At 56.4% G+C, this 17,483-nt stretch overlaps 1 protein-coding gene across 1 annotated transcript in view; it reads right to left on the minus strand.

The window, feature by feature from the left end:
• The window catches only part of LOC138393358 (calpain-8-like), a 35,393-nt gene extending 18,179 nt beyond the window's left edge, over positions 1-17,214 (minus strand). Inside the window, exons 1-6 of the mRNA XM_069484477.1 lie at positions 16,978-17,214; positions 14,472-14,541; positions 4,263-4,381; positions 3,750-3,883; positions 2,842-3,010; positions 1,443-1,526 (exon numbers count right to left, since the gene is read on the minus strand). Of these exons, the coding sequence (XP_069340578.1) occupies positions 1,443-1,526; positions 2,842-3,010; positions 3,750-3,883; positions 4,263-4,381; positions 14,472-14,541; positions 16,978-17,214 (813 nt within the window). The remainder of the gene's footprint in view (positions 1-1,442; positions 1,527-2,841; positions 3,011-3,749; positions 3,884-4,262; positions 4,382-14,471; positions 14,542-16,977) is intronic.
• Positions 17,215-17,483: the final 269 nt, after the last annotated feature.

The following is a 17,483-nucleotide window of genomic DNA, read 5'->3' on the forward strand; positions in this document are numbered from 1 at the left end:
CTCACCACAATCCCGTGAGCTAGGCATTGTTATCATCTTCATTTTATAGCCCAAAAATCTGAGACTTGGAGAAGTTATGTTTTCGATGATTACCTAGCTAGTAAATGGTAGATGCAAGATGGGAACCCAGGCAGTCTGTGTCCCAAGCCCATACTCATAAATCCACACATGTATCGAACACGCAGGTGTGAGCCCCATGGGCCCCTGTACAAATGCTTGCATTCGCATATGCACACACAAGCTGCATGCGGACTGTTAGGTCTTCGTGGCTTAATTTCCTTTGTATTCCGCAACATGCCCTAGCCCAGTGTTTACACATACGTGTATAATTCGTATGTATGAGATTGACTTGATTAAAGAATATGTTCGTGAAACACAAACACAGATAATGAGCATCCATGGCGTTTTAATAAATAACAGGGGTGTTTATGGGCTAGGACCTCCATTGCATTTCCCTTTTTGCCTTGGCCATTGGGAAGCCCAAAGCAAAATTAATTTCCCAATTGTAGTACTGTCTCTACTCTAGATTGATGCATGTATTTTACTTCAGTTGTATAGCTGTATTGTGTCCGGGTTTTTTTTTTTTTTAATTTATTTTTTATTATTTTTTTTAGAGACAAGGTCTTACTCTGTCGCCTATATTGGAGTGCAGTGGTGTGATCATAGCTCACTGTAACCTTGAACTCCTGGGCTCAAGAGATCCTCCCTCCTCCTCCCAAGTAGCTAGGACTACAGGCACACGCCACCAAGCCTGGCTAATTTTTTATTTTTTGTAGAGACAGGGTCATGCTATGGTGCCCAGGCTGATTACAAACTCTTGGCCTCAAGTAATCCTCCCATCTCAGCCTCCCAAAACACTGGGATTATAGGCATGAGCCACGATCCCTAGCTGTGCATATGCTTTTAACTGTAAACCACCTCAAATTCTCTTTGGAAGCAAGCAGAATACAGGAACTAAACTAATAGAAATGGCAGCCCCTGCTTTCTCCTTGGGTGGGAGAGGGATGCCTTCCCATGATTATGTCCCACCCTGAAGGTTGGGACGGGCACTGCTACCCTTGTTTCCTTCTGGGAATCCTACGGGTTTCTACTGTTTGACCTACACAAACATATTTTTGGAATGTGTGCAGAATCTGACAATCTCTACAACTTCCCCGGCCACGCCTCAGCCGAGTGTCTGCATTTAGTTAGAACCCACAGGGAAGTCAAGTCACCCACCTCCGAGCAGGTGAGGGTCAGGCGGCCTTTCTAAGGAGCAAGTGCCAGCCAGCCGTGGAGGGCTCTGGGCAGGCAGGGGCAGACCGCAGCCCAGCGGGGCCGGGAAGCTCCGAAGCCAGTCCTGAGCCTCCAAGGAGCAATCGCCACCCTCCTCCTCTCCGGGATGCCCTGGATGTACGGACCAGTATTGCGTGTCACCCTCCCCTCCCCGCGTCCAGTGTTACCTCTTCCACTCCGGTGACCGAGTACGCGTGGCCCTTAACCAGCTTCTGGCTGGTGATGGCTTCCGCTTCGGCCGCACTGGAGACCTGGGTGGGGACAACGTCCACTCAGGGCGGCTGACCCTGCCTCTTCGGGGCCAGCCCCGCAGCGCTTTCCAGGGACACCACGCGGCCGTGGGGGCCCCAGTGCCGGCCTGGGGGCGCAGGCGCAGCCGTGAACCTCAGGTAAGTAGAGCCAGCTCCGCTTAACCCTCGCGGTTCCGGGCAGGTGCTGTGCGGCTGCCAAGCCCGGAATCTGACTTACCAGCCTCCAAAATGCCACCAAGAAACCAGGAAGTCATTTATTCTCCAAGAGTGACCCCAAGCTGCCTGAAGAAGGCTACTCGTGGCACTGGCTCTGCACCCGACCCCTGGGTTCAGGCCCCCTTCCCTTTTCTTCAAAGTCCACCAAGTATTGTCAATCATCATGTTTGTTGATGGCCGTTCAGCAAAAGCTCAAGATTGTTTAGCAAAAAGGAGGTGGCGAAGGTGGGGCCTGGGGTCCAGGGGTCGAGACCAGGTCATCAGGGCGATTCCCGCAGCGCTAATGGGGCCCTGACGGTTGGGGGGGCTGGGCCTCCTGCAACGGGACTAACCCCAGTTCCTGTCCACTAGCGAGGTCCTAACCAGCCCCTGCCTGCTGCGAGCCACGGTGTGGCCAGACTTGTCCCTTAAGTCTCAGACTGGGCCCCAGCCCAAACCCTTCCCACGCCGTCCTGCCCATTCCCTCCCATTCCCGCCCATTCCCGACCACGCCCGTCTCCCGCCGTCCCGCCCATTCCCGACCACGCCTCTCTCCCGCCACCCCGCCCATTCCCGACCACGCCCCTCTCCCGCCACCCCGCCCATTCCCGACCACGCCTCTCTCCCACTGTCCCGCCCATTCCCGACCACGCCCCTCTCCCGCTGCCCCGCCCATTCCCGACCACGCCCCCACCGTCCCGCCCATTCCCGACCACGCCCCCCTCCCGCCGCCCCGCCCATTCCCGACCACGCCCCTCTCCCGCCGTCCCGCCCATTCCCGACCACGCCCCTCTCCCGCCGTCCCGCCCATTCCCGACCACGCCCCCTCCCGCCGACCCACCCATTCCCGACCACGCCCCTCTCCCGCCGACCCGCCCATTCCCGACCACGCCCCCTCCCGCCGACCCGCCCATTCCCGACCACGCCCCTCTCCCGCCGCCCCGCCCATTCCCGATCACGCCCCTCCGCCCGCCCAGTTCTGACCACACCCCCACCGTCCCGCCCATTCCCAACCACGCCCCTTCCCGCCGACCCGCCCATTCCCGACCACGCCCCTCTCCCACCGACCCGCCCATTCCCGACCACGTGGGACCCGGAACAAGCGAAGCCCCCGGCTCACGTCGATGGAGCAGCCCAGCAGCGACCCGGCACGCAGGGCCTTGCGCATGATCTGGAACAGGCCGGCTGGCGGCTTCTTCAGGTCGTAAAACTCGGAGATGCCCCCCGTGAAGTCCTCAAACCCCTCCACCGTGGACCCTCCGGCGAGAGCCTCATAGGAGCCGTGGAGCCTGTTGGAAAGAAAGAAACGTCCTGCGAGGGGAGCACAGGGCTGGGGACGCGGATGGCGCTGGAAGGTGACGAAGGGCCCTTTGCCAGTGCAGCCTGCGGGCCAGGCAGGTGCGTGGGCCACGGGGCTGTGCGGCCCGCTCGGCACCTCACTGGGGACAGACCAGACAACCCTCTCCGCCCGCCCGCGCCTCTCAAAGCCCCGGGCAGCCCTGCCAGGGCCCCAGCTGCTTGGGGTTCTGGGGGCGCAGGGGGCGGGGAGGGGACCCTCCCCCAAGGCTGTGAGGCGTCCGTTTTGGGAACCGGGTTGCAGAAAAGGGTATCAGTGAACAAAACTATTAAAGAACCCAGGAGGAGGCTTTGAACAGCAAATGCCAGGAGAAGAGCTCCCCAGGAAGGGGCAGAAACTTTATGGATTTGGTACCTAAGCACACTTATTTTATTACCATTTATCATTCTTTTAAAAAGCCACATCGCCCTACCAACGTGCCTTGGGTCGGAGAGAGGAGCAAGCGGAGGAGGTGTGGGGAGCAGGTGTGCCCACCCGTGCACGTCCACAAGGACCAGAGCCGGAATCTAAACTCCCAGCCCGATTTCCGTGTCTCCTAGTTACGGGGGGAGGGATGCTCCGTCTCCAGCCCGGGCCGGGTGCTGGGGGAGACTTGGCCGTGGCACCCCGCATTTGGGGTGGGCGGGCAGGTGTGGCAGGTGGCAGGTAAGAGCCTTCAGGGAGGCACTCACTTGGCGTAGGCTTTCTCCAGCAGCGCGCTCCAGAACTCGCTGCCCTCCTCAGAGTGCAGGAAGAGCAGCCGTCCGTCCCTGGTGGGCAGCCTGTCGTCCACGACCACCTCCACCCACCGTCCACACTGCCAGAACTGGGGAGGGGAAACACGGGGGCTGCGGCAGGAGCAAGCAGATGGGCGGGGGTCTGTACAGGAGGCCTCACGTGGGGACCTTGTGCCACCACGCCCAGCTCTGTAAGAGCAAGATCCTCGTCTGGTGTATCTGTGTGCCTGGGAGGTGCCTGATGAGCTGGGAAACACCTGGTCCAGCCTCTGAGTCAGTGGATGAGAGACCTCGCCAGCATTGCCCAGGGGCAGCAGTGGGCGATTGGGACCCACAGCCCCTACCCTCAGTCCAATGTGCCTTCCTCAAGGCCACACGGCCTGGGAATTGATGAAACACTCAGTAGATCCAAGATGGGACCCGAGAGCGTGGGCCGTTGTGACGAAGGCCACGAGCGATGCACAGTACCTGAAAGTGAAAGATGCCCGCGTAGTCCTTCTGGAAGTTCTGGTCCCTGGGGACCACCCGGTAGAGCAGCTCTTCGTTCAGGGTCAGGGAGGCGATGGCCGCCAGGAGCCAGCAGTCACCTGCACAGAGTCACGGGGACACAGACTGGTCAGGCCAGGCCTGCGGGGCTCCTGCCTTCTCGGGCCCGCAGGGTCTCATCCAGCCCAGAGTCCACGCCGCCCTCACCCCTCCAAGTCCGAGGGAGACTCTCTTCCTCGATGGCAGCAGTTTACTGGGGGGTGGAAAGCCTCCCGCCCTGCCCCCACCCAACTGCTGACTGTTTCCCGTCTCCTAGACACTCAACCAGTGGAGTGGGAAAAGCTGAAAGAAAGAAAGGGAAGGAAGGAAGGAAACGAAGAAAAGGAAGGAAGAAAAAACAAAAATGAGTCCCCTAGGTCCCTTATTAGCAACTCTGACAAATGTGGTTGGAGGAAACAGTGAAGCCATTTAGTCGACACACGATGTGTGCATGTAAGGGTGTGTGTGTGTGTGTGTGTGTGTTGGCTCTCTATGGCCTTTTTAGGGCATCGCCCTCTTAGGTTTCAGAGTTCACCGGGGACACCCTGCTGCCTCGTTGCTTGTAACACTCCTGAGATTAGTATCAAATCATCATAATCTGATGCAGAAGAAATAAAAGTCAAGGAAGTTTACGAATCCTGAGGCTTGATGTTGGTCACTGTAGAGATTCAAGTACATGCAGAAGAAAACAGAGAACCCCTTTCTGTGCAAGCAGGGACCTCCCAGCCGCGTGCCACAGAGGGGCTTCCTGGGAAGACGTCTTTGTCCCTCACGGTGTCAACTTCAAGGTATTAAGTAAAGCTCAGGCGCCGGACACGGCTCGCTCACCTCAACACCCTGTGGAGGAGCTACCATCTTGGAAGTGACGTGACTTTACTCACATCCCTTCCCTCGCCCCAGGGCTGGCCGGGGGTCAGTTCTCACCGTGAGCTTCAAGCACAGGTCCGCTCAGGAGGAATTTGGGGGAAGCTGCTGATTTCCTGGTGAGATGGGGCAGACCTGGCCGGCAGAGCCTTTTTTGCCCATTTCTTTTCCCCCTTCCTCCCGCCGGACAGCCCGCTACCCCGGGACGTACACGAGAGGCCATGCTGCAATCCTACGGCTGCAGGTCCAGGGTGAAAGTCACACTTGGAAGAACAGAGCAGAGGCACAGTGTCAGTCTGCGCCTCCGAGGACAGGAAGAAGATGAGTAGGAAGGAGAAATCCTGCCCAAGGCTTGGGAGCACGTCTTCGAAAGGGCGAGAGAACGAGAGATTCTAGAGCCTTTCAGATAGATTATAGTGACGGGATTCCATTCCCTCAGTGGAAAAACAAAACAGGACAGTTCAGAGACCTTCCTCTGCCACCCCTAGCTGTGTGGACTGGACACAACAGCAGTAATACTAGTACCCACGGCAATAAGTCCTGTGCCATCAATGAGAGTGGTGACAATTGGAACATAGTAGGTGCTCATTAAATTAGAGTCTCCCCAGCATGAGGAGGCTGAGAAAGAGTGAACTCTGGGGTAGAAGGCAAACTGACCCCAGCGTGTTGTCCCAGAAACCGAATGAAGAGCATGCGTCAGGTAGAACAGGTGGATCAGCTGGGTCAGGTGTTGCTCTTGGACCCAGGAAGGTGAGGACTGAAAACTGATCGTTGGATTTAGCGACGTGAGAGTCCTCGGTGACTACGGCAGAGACAGTTGCCGTTTACCATCTATCCAAGGGCCCCCGCAGGGCCATGTGACCGGCTCTGGCCAACAGGCAGTGAGTGGTGGGTTTCACCTCTGGGGCAAAGTGTTTAGGAGCCAGTACGCAGCCCTCGAGTCCCCTCTCACCCTGCCTCGGTGACCTGGAAGGCACCTGCTCTAGATGCCACAGCTACAAGCAGCCTGGATACTCGAGTCACAGTTTAGAAGAAAATTGCCTTGGAGAGTTCCAGAACCCACCGCAAACCTTATGTGAGCAGGAAATAAACCTTTACGGGTTAAACCACTGAACAATAAACTATAGTTGCCATCCTTCCTCTCAGTGGCGTGATGGCGGTGCTACATTTGGGCCACGAGTTGACACTCTGATAGAGCAGGACTTGGGCAAAGGAGGGAGCTAGAGTGGGGTGTCCTGGGTCAGGGGCCTCATGGAAAGTTCTGGGAACTATCTGAGCTCTGTTCTTCCAATTCCTTACTCAGGTTATGTATGTAATGGGTGTAATGGTCATTAAAATAATAAACTGATTTTTTTTTTATTCCAACCAAATGACGAGCCCCTAGAACCCCTCCGCCGCTGGGTCCGCAGCCCCAGGGCTCCCAGCAAAGAGCAGAGAGACCCTCAACCATAACAATGAAGTCATCACTCTGCTCTGTCAAAAAAAAAATTTTTTTTAAGTCCACCGAGGGACAATAATCCTGAATCGGGCTTTGTCAAAAAAGAAATCTCTTAATTCAAAAATTCCCTTTGTACGTTAAAATCAAAGCTTGAAGTTCTGCACATCTAATGTTATTTTAAGCTGTAGGTAGTAAGAACTCAGTCTGTAGCTTAATGGAATTTTCCAAACACCAGGGGAAGAAGTGGAGATGCTTCTGGGCCGGAAGGAGAGAGGAAGGAGAGGAAGGAAAAGATCAGACATGGGAACCGGCAGGAGCCCCTCCGTCACCTGGAGGGTGAGCAGTGGCTGGAGTGGGGACCGCAGCAAGACCCCAGGTAGTTTGAAGAGGAAGCCGAAGCAGAGAGCGCGAATGTCCCGCTTCCCGTCTGGGATTCAGGGACATGGAAATGGCGTCGAGGAGCGCGTAGGCAGAGAGGAGACGAGAGGCGTGGAAGAGGCACTCAAGGCTCCCTCAGCTGTCACACCTGGCTGAGCTGAGGCAGGAAGGACAAACATGGGCCACCCCTAGGGCAGAGCCTGCGGGGTACACCTGGGTGGGAGGTGTGACATGTCACATCTGCAGGGCTAACGGGCACTCGAGTGGGGCTGAGCTAGCCAGGAAGGCTCCATTGGACCCCGAGGGAATCCCAGAGACCACACAGAACACCGGTCACATCCAGGAGGCCAGCGGGGACCCAGAGGACAGCGCCAGGCTGCACAGGGACTAGCCAGCTACTCCCACCACCAGGAGGACACTTTGGCCTTCCTCATACCCAGGCGCCATCTTGGGGAGGCAGGGGAGGGACAAGGCTTTACGAGGTGAGAAGCCACCACCTTAGTCCGTTCGAGCTGCTGTGACAAAATTCCATAGATGCCTTGTAAACAACAGGCATGTATTTCTCACAGTTTGGGAGGAGGCTGGGAAGTCCAAGATCAAGGCAGATTCGTTCGGTATCTGGTTAAGGGCCATCCTCCTGGTCCACAGAAGGGCGCCTTCCTCATCCTCACCGGGTGGCAGGGATGAGGGCCCTCCTGAGCCTCTGTCACAAGGGCACTAATCTTGCTCATGAGGGCTCCACCCTCACGACCTAATCACCTCCCCAAAGCCCCACCTCCTCGTACCGCTGCAGTGGGTGCTAGGATTTCAACATATGAATTTGGGGGTCGGGGAGCGAGAACATTCAGTCTATTGCACCACTCAAATAGAATAACTGAATGAGGGATATTTATCCAAAAGAGACAAGAACCTGAAACAGAGAACGGCATAAAACCTTTCACTGGCTAGTCTGTCTCCCTTCCATTCGTGGTCAATGGAAAAAATTGGGCTCCCCAGCAGGGTAGGAACCACTGAGAAAAATAAAGCCTGCTACGCTGACTGCACGTCTGAATGTAATGCCAGGATTCTGGCCCTACTAATATATGCTTGTTTTTTAAAAAATCTGTCTTCAATATAGAATCACAGCAGAGCCATGCTTTGCCTGCTCTCCTGTAGAAGGCTGTTCTGGGTGTTTCTCTGCAACACAGGCCACGGTTTCAGCGGTGGGCATTACTGCCAAGCACTCACAGAGCCTCCCTCACTCCCCTTGGTGAATCCACCTTTTCTAGTCCTTGGCATTTAATTCATGCCATCTCGGCTGCATTATAAAGCGCGCGCGCGCGCACACACACACACTTCCGGTTATTCTTGCTTTGTGGACAATTCCCATCTCCCTGGCTAGACGGGAAGCTGGCTGGAGGCAGACGGCGGACCTCATGCTTCTCCTAGACTCTAGCATAAAATTCATCCGGAATGAATCCACCTCGGTATGAACTTGTTGCAGGTGACTTGAAAGTTCATAGCTTGATGACCAGCAAGAAAGTCTTACGATTTAACCCATGCAGCAGTGGATATTGCAAACAGGGAGAGAGAAAGCAGCGTATACCAACACCGTGCAGAACTACAGCTGGATTTAGAAGTAGAGCTTCTGTCTCGGTTAATAAAGCCCCAGTAACACGGGTGTATCCTGCCCGGACTGGGCTTCTCAGCCTCCGAGCTGCTGACCGTTGGGGGCTGTCCTGTGCGTTGTAGACATGCCCACCAGATGCCACCAGCAACCCCCACAAAGTAGGGCAACCACAAAGTCTCCAGACATTGCCAAATGTCCCCTGGGGCGAGAATCGCCCCTTCACCGAGAACTAACGAGCCAGAAGCCCCGCGGTCAGATCAGGGCTGGGGAACGTCTCCTGCATCAGAGGCAGCTGGACAAAGCGGCTTCTCCGAAGTCTACGGCTCTACACAGTTGCTCGGTATTGCAATCTCACTGATGATGACCACGATGCCATTTCTTCAGCCTGTCCCTGCTGGAGTTTTCCGGGACCCCACTCTCTGCCTCCTCCTTCTTTCACTTACTCCTGCCTTCTCTGGGTAAAGGAAACCTCAACGGTCCAAGGGAGGCCCTGACCTGCCCCTGCAGCTTGGCTTCCAGGTAGGGTCTCATCTCACCCAGCGTCCGACATCCACGTCTCTGAAGACCCCTGGCACGTTGTGATTAGACTCGGGTCCACCTGGATTCGGGAGAGTGACCTCTTGAGCTCCTTCGGGCTGTACAAGCCATGTAATTGTCCCATTCTTCTTTACCTCCACATCACACAGCTGCCACCCCCCACCCGCTGTGAGACAGGCAAAGCCACACTGCAGACTCCAGCTCTCTCGCGTGCTCTGGGGCCACCTCCCACCGCAGCTCAGCCCCGGGTCCAGAGGCCCAGTGACACCTGGATCCGGCTCTGCCGTGGCCTTTTTGCATCTGCAGGGACTCCTGTTTACCCTGAGATCATTGTCACCTGCTCCCCCGAGCTGCGTCATCACCATCCAGCAGCGGCCCCTGCGAGCGGCCAGGTGGCGAACACACACATTGAGATGCACGGACGTGCAAGTTCCTCCCGATGCTGACAGATGAGCCACATGTCCCTTCACTCTCGTGAGCGCCCACCCCCAACCGTACCCGAACCCACCACCTTCGACCCCACGCACCCACCTCCACTGTGTTTGTGCAGCAGGGACCCAGCACGCCTTACCGGGACCCCATCCTCATCTTACGGCCACGCTGTAGCAGGGTACCATTGTTCTAGAAGCAAGACCCTAGAGGACATCAACGTTCTCGGCAAGGGGCTGGGGCGTGGGGTCACCCTGGGGAGCAGAGTCACTGACAGAGTTTCAAAAACCAGCCCCAAGTCTTACTGGCGTTTTTCTGAGCAACGGCGCTGTGACTCATTCACGGCAACTATAGTTTTTACATCCTCAAAATAACCCTTGCGAGCTGCACTGCATAGAATGAAGCTCACGGAATAATCCACTTTTGCTGCCCCCCACAGGCCGCCTGGCACCTCCGCTCCTGGTTCCCATGGCGACCCAGAAGGGGCCTCTGGGACCTGGCGGGGAGTGGGGGGGGGCAGCTCTGCGGGGAGGGGTGGCCATGACAAGTCCCAGCACTTGGCCGGGGACAGCTCTGGGCGGGGGTGTCCTCGGCTTCCAGCTTCTCTGCAGGGCACCCCGGAGAGTTAAGGTGCTTCCAGGAAGAGGGGAGAAAAGAAAACAGGAAAAGCTGGATCCAAAACAGGAGAGGTCATCTTTGAATCAGAAGCCATCTTGCCTGGACTTCCACGTTATCGCTGGAGAGGAAAAGAGAAAACGAAAGAAAGAAAAGAAAAGAAAAGAAGCCTTTTCACAGCTGAGGAACCTCATTCAGATTAGCTCAGTGTTGTCCTGGTTGCCCGCAAAGCCACCAGCCCCGTCCCCATCTAACCCCTGCCCCGTCCCCATCTAACCCCTGTCCCGGCTGGCTGGCGGAGCGAGACCCAGTGGCGGGAAACTGTCTCGGGACCCCCCGCCCCACCTCCGGCTTCAATCAGACCTTCGGTGCTGCCTGGAGGGAAAAAATTCTTAATAAATTATAAAAATTGAATCAATCACCAGCCGGGGGGGGGGGTGGATAAAAACACTAAGTAAATACATTTGGGGCTTCTGTAAATACACCGCGGAGCCGGTTTCGAGGGACCGGTGGCTTTGCTTACCGAGTTTAATCGGAACGCTCTTTGGGTTCAGAAATAAGACAAAACGCTGGAAGCCAGGTGTAGCGGAGAAAGAAATTAAAAGATGAGCGCGAAGGTTGACATCGTTAGCTCCAGCCAGGGCCGAAACGTATGTGGAGAGGGACGCAAATGGTGTGTCACTTTACTGCCGGGGACAACCCTGACAGGCTGTCGGATGTCCCCCTCCAAAAGTGACTGTCAGTTGAGTGGGGCTCCCAGCGTGGGGGAGATACTCTGAGGCTTCCCGGTGTCCTGGGGGGTCTTTAAAGTGCACCAAGTATCGGACACGTGACGGAGAATTTCCACAGCAAGAGGACACTGGCCTTCCGGCCTCAGACACGGGAAGAGAGGAGGTGACGGGAACTCAGGTGTGTACGTGCCCGGGAGCCCAGCGGGGTGTTGTGGACAGAAAACAAGGTGTTTTCCGGCTGGGAGTGTGCGAGGAGCATTTAACCCCCTCGCCCAGGCTTCCCGGAGACCAACACTGCCCTTCCCCTTCCACGGTCTCGCTGGACGTGCCAATAAATCCTCCTGTCCTTGAGCTAGTTGGGCTGGACTTCTAAGGCCAGTGACCCTGGGACTCGTGGTTGACAAACAGGTGTGACTCACAACGTGGGTGCACAAAGCCAGAAACGGGTCCCTCCTGTGTAGAACGGGGTCTACGTCAGTGGCCCCAAGGGCCTCAAGATGCCCCGAGATATGCACAGGCCGAACTGCAGGAGAGACAGACTGAGCCGGCGTGAGCAGCGGAGGGACGGGCTGGGTCCCCGAGGCCCCCTGAGCGATGTGTGACCCGCAGAGCCCACTGCAAATGGGCACCCACAGGGAGCCACACACTCACCGCTCACTCTGTTACTACACGGGGCGGCCCTGAGACCTCACACCCCAGCGGGACACGGAGCACGCGTGGCCCATCTAGACCTGGTCAGCACAGGCTCCGTGGGGAACAAGGAGCGAGGAAAGGCTGGGACTGCCGGCTCAGCGTCTTTGGAGAACTCCCCCCACCCCCCCAGTGTGCCAGGAGGCCTGGGGGGGCCGGGAGGGCTTTTGTTTGGAGGCTCTTTCATCAAAGCATTTTCTCCTTTAATTACTTGGGTGGAGGCAGAACCACAGTGTCCTCCTGCAGGGGCTGAGCTACGCGGAGAAACATCCACAGTGAGAATTGTCTGGAACCACCGGATGCTTAGCCTCCAGCCTCCTCGATCTCTATTCCCTAAAATACGTCCGCAAGGAAAGCCAGTTCCTGGGCTCCGCGTGGGCATAAACTCCGGTGGGAGCCAGAGGCTCACACTTCTAAGACGGAACTCCGGCTTTGCAAGGACAGTCAGGGGGAAGGAGGACGGACCCCCGGACACCCCACCCTCGTGCGAGCAGCCGTACCTTGGACCCGCTGGCGCTCAGCCTCACCCTCGAGAGATGACGCACAACAAGGAGATGCGCCGCAGCGATTTTTATCACAGCAACAGAGAGAAAATAACCCAGGTGTCCGTCAAGGGGAGACAGGACCAATCACAACTCAGCCGTGCTGTGTCCACACAAAGGAGCACAGCACGCTGAGTGGCTACAAAGGAACGGAGTGTCTCACAGACCGTCACGGAGAGATCGCCAAGATATTTCATTAAGTGACATAGCAGCAAATGACAGCAAGGGACCAGTGTTTCTAGCACGTGGCCTTCAGTGCCACGACGCGATGAGAATTAAAATACGCATTTTGATTTGCTTGGATTTGCATAAAGAAATGCCGAACGAAGTTTAGAAAAAATAAAGCGGTGACCAGGCAGCTAACAGTGGAGCAGAGCGAGGCAGACGGGGGGAGCAGCCTCCACGGGGCACCTTCCTGCTGTTTTGATTTTTAAACTGTGTGTACTCAAAACAATGCTAAAAATAATGACACTGAACTCTACGGAGCAAGATATCATTTTCACGAATAATTTTTTTTTTTTTTTAAAACCTGAATCACACCGCACTGCACCGTATCCGACTCTGCAAAGCCAACAAAGCGTTGAGCAAACACTGATCCACATCACGTCCTGATTCCACACGTGCTGCGTGAGGCTGCCTTGTTCTTGGGGACACTCGCTTGGTGTCGAGTGAGGAGTCTCCCCGCTTAACGTCCCCCCGCTCTGCTCTTTGCCCAGGGCCGGCCCTGGCTCAGACCTCACGGGCCACACCTTGTCACGGCTCAGCCCCCGAGTCCCCAGCCTGGCCCTGAGCTGCAGCCTGGGAGCCATGAGGCGCCCACTTTTCTACGTACTGGGGCTCCGTCTGCACCGGGCGCCTTTGCACGCTGTTCATGAAAACCCCGCTCACCCGGGGCACCGCCGTGGAGGTCGCCCCGTTTGTTCTGATGCGAGCTGGACCCCGAGAGTCAGCACCGCCGGCCTCCGTCTCCGTGGGCAGCGCACGCTCACCATGGCAACGCTCCGGCCCCCTTTTGCAAACCCTCTCTTCTCCTCGCTTAAAACTATTCAAAGAAAAATCCATCCGAGCCAATCGATGAAAAGGTACTTATTAAATACCTTTCCCAGAGTTAAAACATCTCTTAACAAGCAGCTGCTAAAGGCACACGGGAAGTTGGGTTTCCCTGAGACACATGCTGAATCAGCTCCCGCATCGGGCTTGGAGCGAAAGGGCAGCGCACACTCACCGAGAGCGAGAAAAGGCCGGGACGCCACCCTCTGCGATCCCGCGCACCACAGCTTGGGAGGTGGAGGCTGTGGTTCTCAGGGAGCGGGGCGCACGCTGTGTATGGCACCCCAAATCCTTCCTGCTGACTCACCCTCACACTCTGGGAGCCCTGGTGGAGGCAGAGCTGCTCCTACTCATTAGAGGAGAGAACACTGGAAGCATTTAAACTAAAATGCCCTGTGATTTTCAACATCGTGAAAATTTCCAGCAGGCTGAAGAGAAAAGGTTTGTCTCGCTGGAACAAGGAGGAAAAAGAAAAAGGGAAAACATCCCCAAAACTAACAGGTCATGGATCACTGCGGATGCTGAAGTTTGTGTTTTGCTGATTTTCACCAAGGAGGATTTGTTTCTTCTTGGCCTTCATTTCCAGGTCTACATTTTGCAGCTGTCACCAGATGGCAGTTTGGAAGCCCCGAGGATTCAGTTCAGGGCCAGGCTGTCCGTAAATCATCACTGTTTTCCAACTCGGTGCAGAAACTCCCGTCCGGGAGGCCCTGGGACCGGCAGAGCTGATGGGATCCATGAAGCTGATCAGCTCCCAAGGGGACCCTCAGCTCTGACAACTGCGGCGAGGACGTATGTGACAAAATGAAATTATTTTTTACACTTAACTGCACCTGATTTGAAAGGAACATGATAGGCTGGGATCCCAGGCCCACGAAAGAATGCCTGGCTCGACAGATAAGATTCTTGTTTCCTTACTAATTCTAGAAGCATCCATTATGCCATCCCTAATGACAGAGATGTGGCCAGTCCACAGGGCTAATTATGTCTGCTTAGAGGTAACTGCCAGGAAAACACAGTACAGCCTAATCACCCACTCATCACTCCAGCACGGAAGTGGTTAAATGAGCTGGCAGAAAAATCTCTTGTTAGTGGGGAGCCGGGAGGGGGTTCCAGCCTGCAGACCCGGAGTGAAGACGGCGGTCGCAAAAGCACAAGCCAATATGGAGAAAGCAGGGCATGACCCAGGCGGTGAAGCCCTGTGGGATGCTCTGACGTCACACACACACCTGCGCCCACAGAGCAAACGGGACTCCCCCGGTTACTCACCCAGACCGCCCTGCTGAACATCAGTGCGCGTGGCTCCGCCGAGGATAAACTGGGGGCTGGGGCACAATTCCTGAGAGCGATTGGGGGAAAAAAAAAAAAACACAAGTCACAAGACGCTCAGTGACGGTGGCAGCAGGGGCAAAGGGACATCAGAGTCACAGAAGCAGACCTGGAGGAGACCCAGGAGATGGTCTTACTGCGCAGAACATCAGTTTAGTGCTGAGGACGCCGAAGCCCAGAGACGGGAGGACGCCGGCCCGCAGTCACACAGCCAGGGCAGGAGCAGGAGCCCCCAGCCCCTGTCACGCGGGTATTTTTATCACCACACGTGTCACGTGGTTGTGGGGTGTGAAGGGGGGCGGGGACAGGGGGAGAAAGGCAAAGGCTGGGATAATGGTGTCACGAAGTGGGACCTCACCCATGCAGACGACTCCCTATTTATATCCGACAGAGCATTGGAACGATGGTCAGCCAAGTGCTGTGCGCCCCGCAGACACTCGTTAAATCCTTGACTAAGCGATAATGATCCCGTGAGCTGACGGGAAAACACTGAGGTGTCAGGAAGCACCGTCTGTCCCAAGGGGAGGACTCGGCTCTGACGCCGTCACCTGTCTGCCCTGCCCCCCTGAAACTCCGACTCGCGCTTGCAAACTCCAGACGGGGTCCTTCCGCCCCACCTCCGTCCTGACTCGGTTCCTCAGCCTCGTCCCCGGATTTCGCCACCTCTGCTGCCAGGCACAAACGCGCACGCCCAGTCTCAAATCGCCCGTCCCCGTGGACAGCGAGACCAGGTGGAGGCGCGGTTTGGGGGAGAACGGGCAGGGTCCCCCTGAGCCACTCGGGCTCTTCAACCCCACCCCCCCCCAAGTCCCCCTAAGGCTCTTCGGCCGGGATTCATGCGTCTGCTGAGTTCTTACTTCGTCCGCCCTGGGCATCGCTCCTTCATTCCCAGCTGTGCCTCAGAGCTGAGACTGCAGCTCATTCCTCAGTTTCCCCCCGGCCACCTTCCCAAACAATACGATAGACAATTCTGGTACAAAACAGAGGCTCGGCGAGCCACTGAAATGAAGTGAGGCTGCCAGTTCTTGAAATCAGGATATAAACCCACAATCCCCAGTCTCGATTCTATCAGCACTCGGGGTGACCCCACAGGTCCCCAAGGAGGGGGGGAGGTGGACCGGCGGGCGGGAGGGAGCCTGGCTCAGAGGCGGAAACTGCTTGCGAAATAGACAGGACGAAAGCAACAAGGTAGATACAGTGGGAGGCGAATGATGGTTTTGACCATTTTAAAAGAATTATTCTCTCCGTATCTTCCCTTTTCAACCCCTGCCAAGAAAACAGGAGCCATGACTTGATTGCCCTGTCACGGTTTGGAAGACAAAAGGTGGCTTGGCCCAGGGCCACCGATGCCCATTTCGTGGCTTCTCTTCCGAGACGGCGTTAGGAGCCAGACACGGAACAGAGCACTTGATATCGATCCCAATCCTCACAGCCGCTCTGTGTGGGGCGGGTTCCTGTCCCTGAGGTTAGACCGCTGGACAAGGGCCACATTGTGGCGGGGGGTCACAGGCCTAGGATCTTGGGGGACAGTTCCCCATCCCCGGACATCTGTCTGCATCCGCAGAGCCGCGGCCCCCACCAGCCCTGACGGAGCAGCGACGACCCATGACCTTAAGCAACCCTGCACCTTTCCACAACGACATGGTCACGATTTAGCAGAGTGTTGACGACATCGAGGCTTGAGTTGTCCCCCTGTGTACTGGCCCAGGGCCCTGTGCAACTGTACCCACTGTGTGCTCTGTGCCTACTGTGCGCGGGCACTACGCTCTGAGATGTATCTCTAGTCCTTACGCCAACCCTGAAAAATAAGGTCCCAGTAAACACCATTTTACAGATGAGAAAACTGAGGCTCACAGAGTTTATCCGTCTGAGACCACACACAGAGGCAGAGCCTGGATTCTCCACCCTGCCTGGCTCCAAATCCCACTTGTTCTCTCCCTCTATTCCTCACTGCCTCTGCACGAGATTTTATTTTATTTTTTTTTTTTTGAGACAGAGTCTCACTCTGTTGCCCAGGCTAGAGTGAGTGCCGTGGCATCAGCCTACCTCACAGCAACCTCAAACTCCTGAGCTTAAGCGATCCTCCTGTCTCAGCCTCCCGAGTAGCTGGGACTACAGGCATGTGCCACCATGCCCGGCTAATTTTTTCTATATATATTTTTAGCTGTCCATATAATTTCTTTCTATTCTTAGTAGAGATGGGGTCTCGCTCTTGCTCAGGCTGGTCTCGAACTCCTGAGCTCAAACGATCCGCCCACCTTGGCCTCCCAGAGTGCTAGGATTACAGGCGTGAGCCACCACGCCCGGCCCAGTGCACGAGATTTTAAAAGGTGATGGATCTGAAGTATGGGATCCAGAAACTTCCGCTCCACACCTGTGACTTCTCCTTCACCCCCTCTGACCGGACGCCAGGATCCTTCACCCCACGTGACACGCAGCAGCTCACCGTGGGCCGCTTCCAGACGATCCCTCGTGTTTCGGGGGAGAGTGGCCCAAGATCCTTGAAGCCCAAAGCTGACGGACACGCTGGGAACTCGGGGTCCTTGAATAGGATCCCGGAGTCCAGGCACTGCTGCCTCAGGGTCTCGAAGTCCTGGCCCCGGTACTTGACAGCTTTCTGGTTGCAGCCCAGGCCTTCAGCAGCCGCACGCTGCCTGGATACGCCCGGCGCCAGGGCTGCCATGGCCGAGGGCCCCACGGGCAGACAGGACGGCCGCCGCGGACTCTCACAGCCGCCCGGCGGGGAGGGCAGCTATAAGGCGGCACCGAGGAGGAGGAACCCACATTTCACCCGAGGCCCCGCTGCAGGAGGAAGTGAGTCAGGCCGGGAACAAATATGTACCCAGGGTGCACATGAGGCTGCCCCACCTTCTCCTCCTGCCTCTTACGGGTAATTTGGAGGGACCCGGCCTGGGCCATTAGTCTAGGAAACCCACCAGGATCTTGACCCTC

This window comes from Eulemur rufifrons, chromosome 11, assembly GCF_041146395.1.
Source record: "Eulemur rufifrons isolate Redbay chromosome 11, OSU_ERuf_1, whole genome shotgun sequence".
Taxonomy (NCBI): Eukaryota; Metazoa; Chordata; class Mammalia; order Primates; family Lemuridae; genus Eulemur; species Eulemur rufifrons.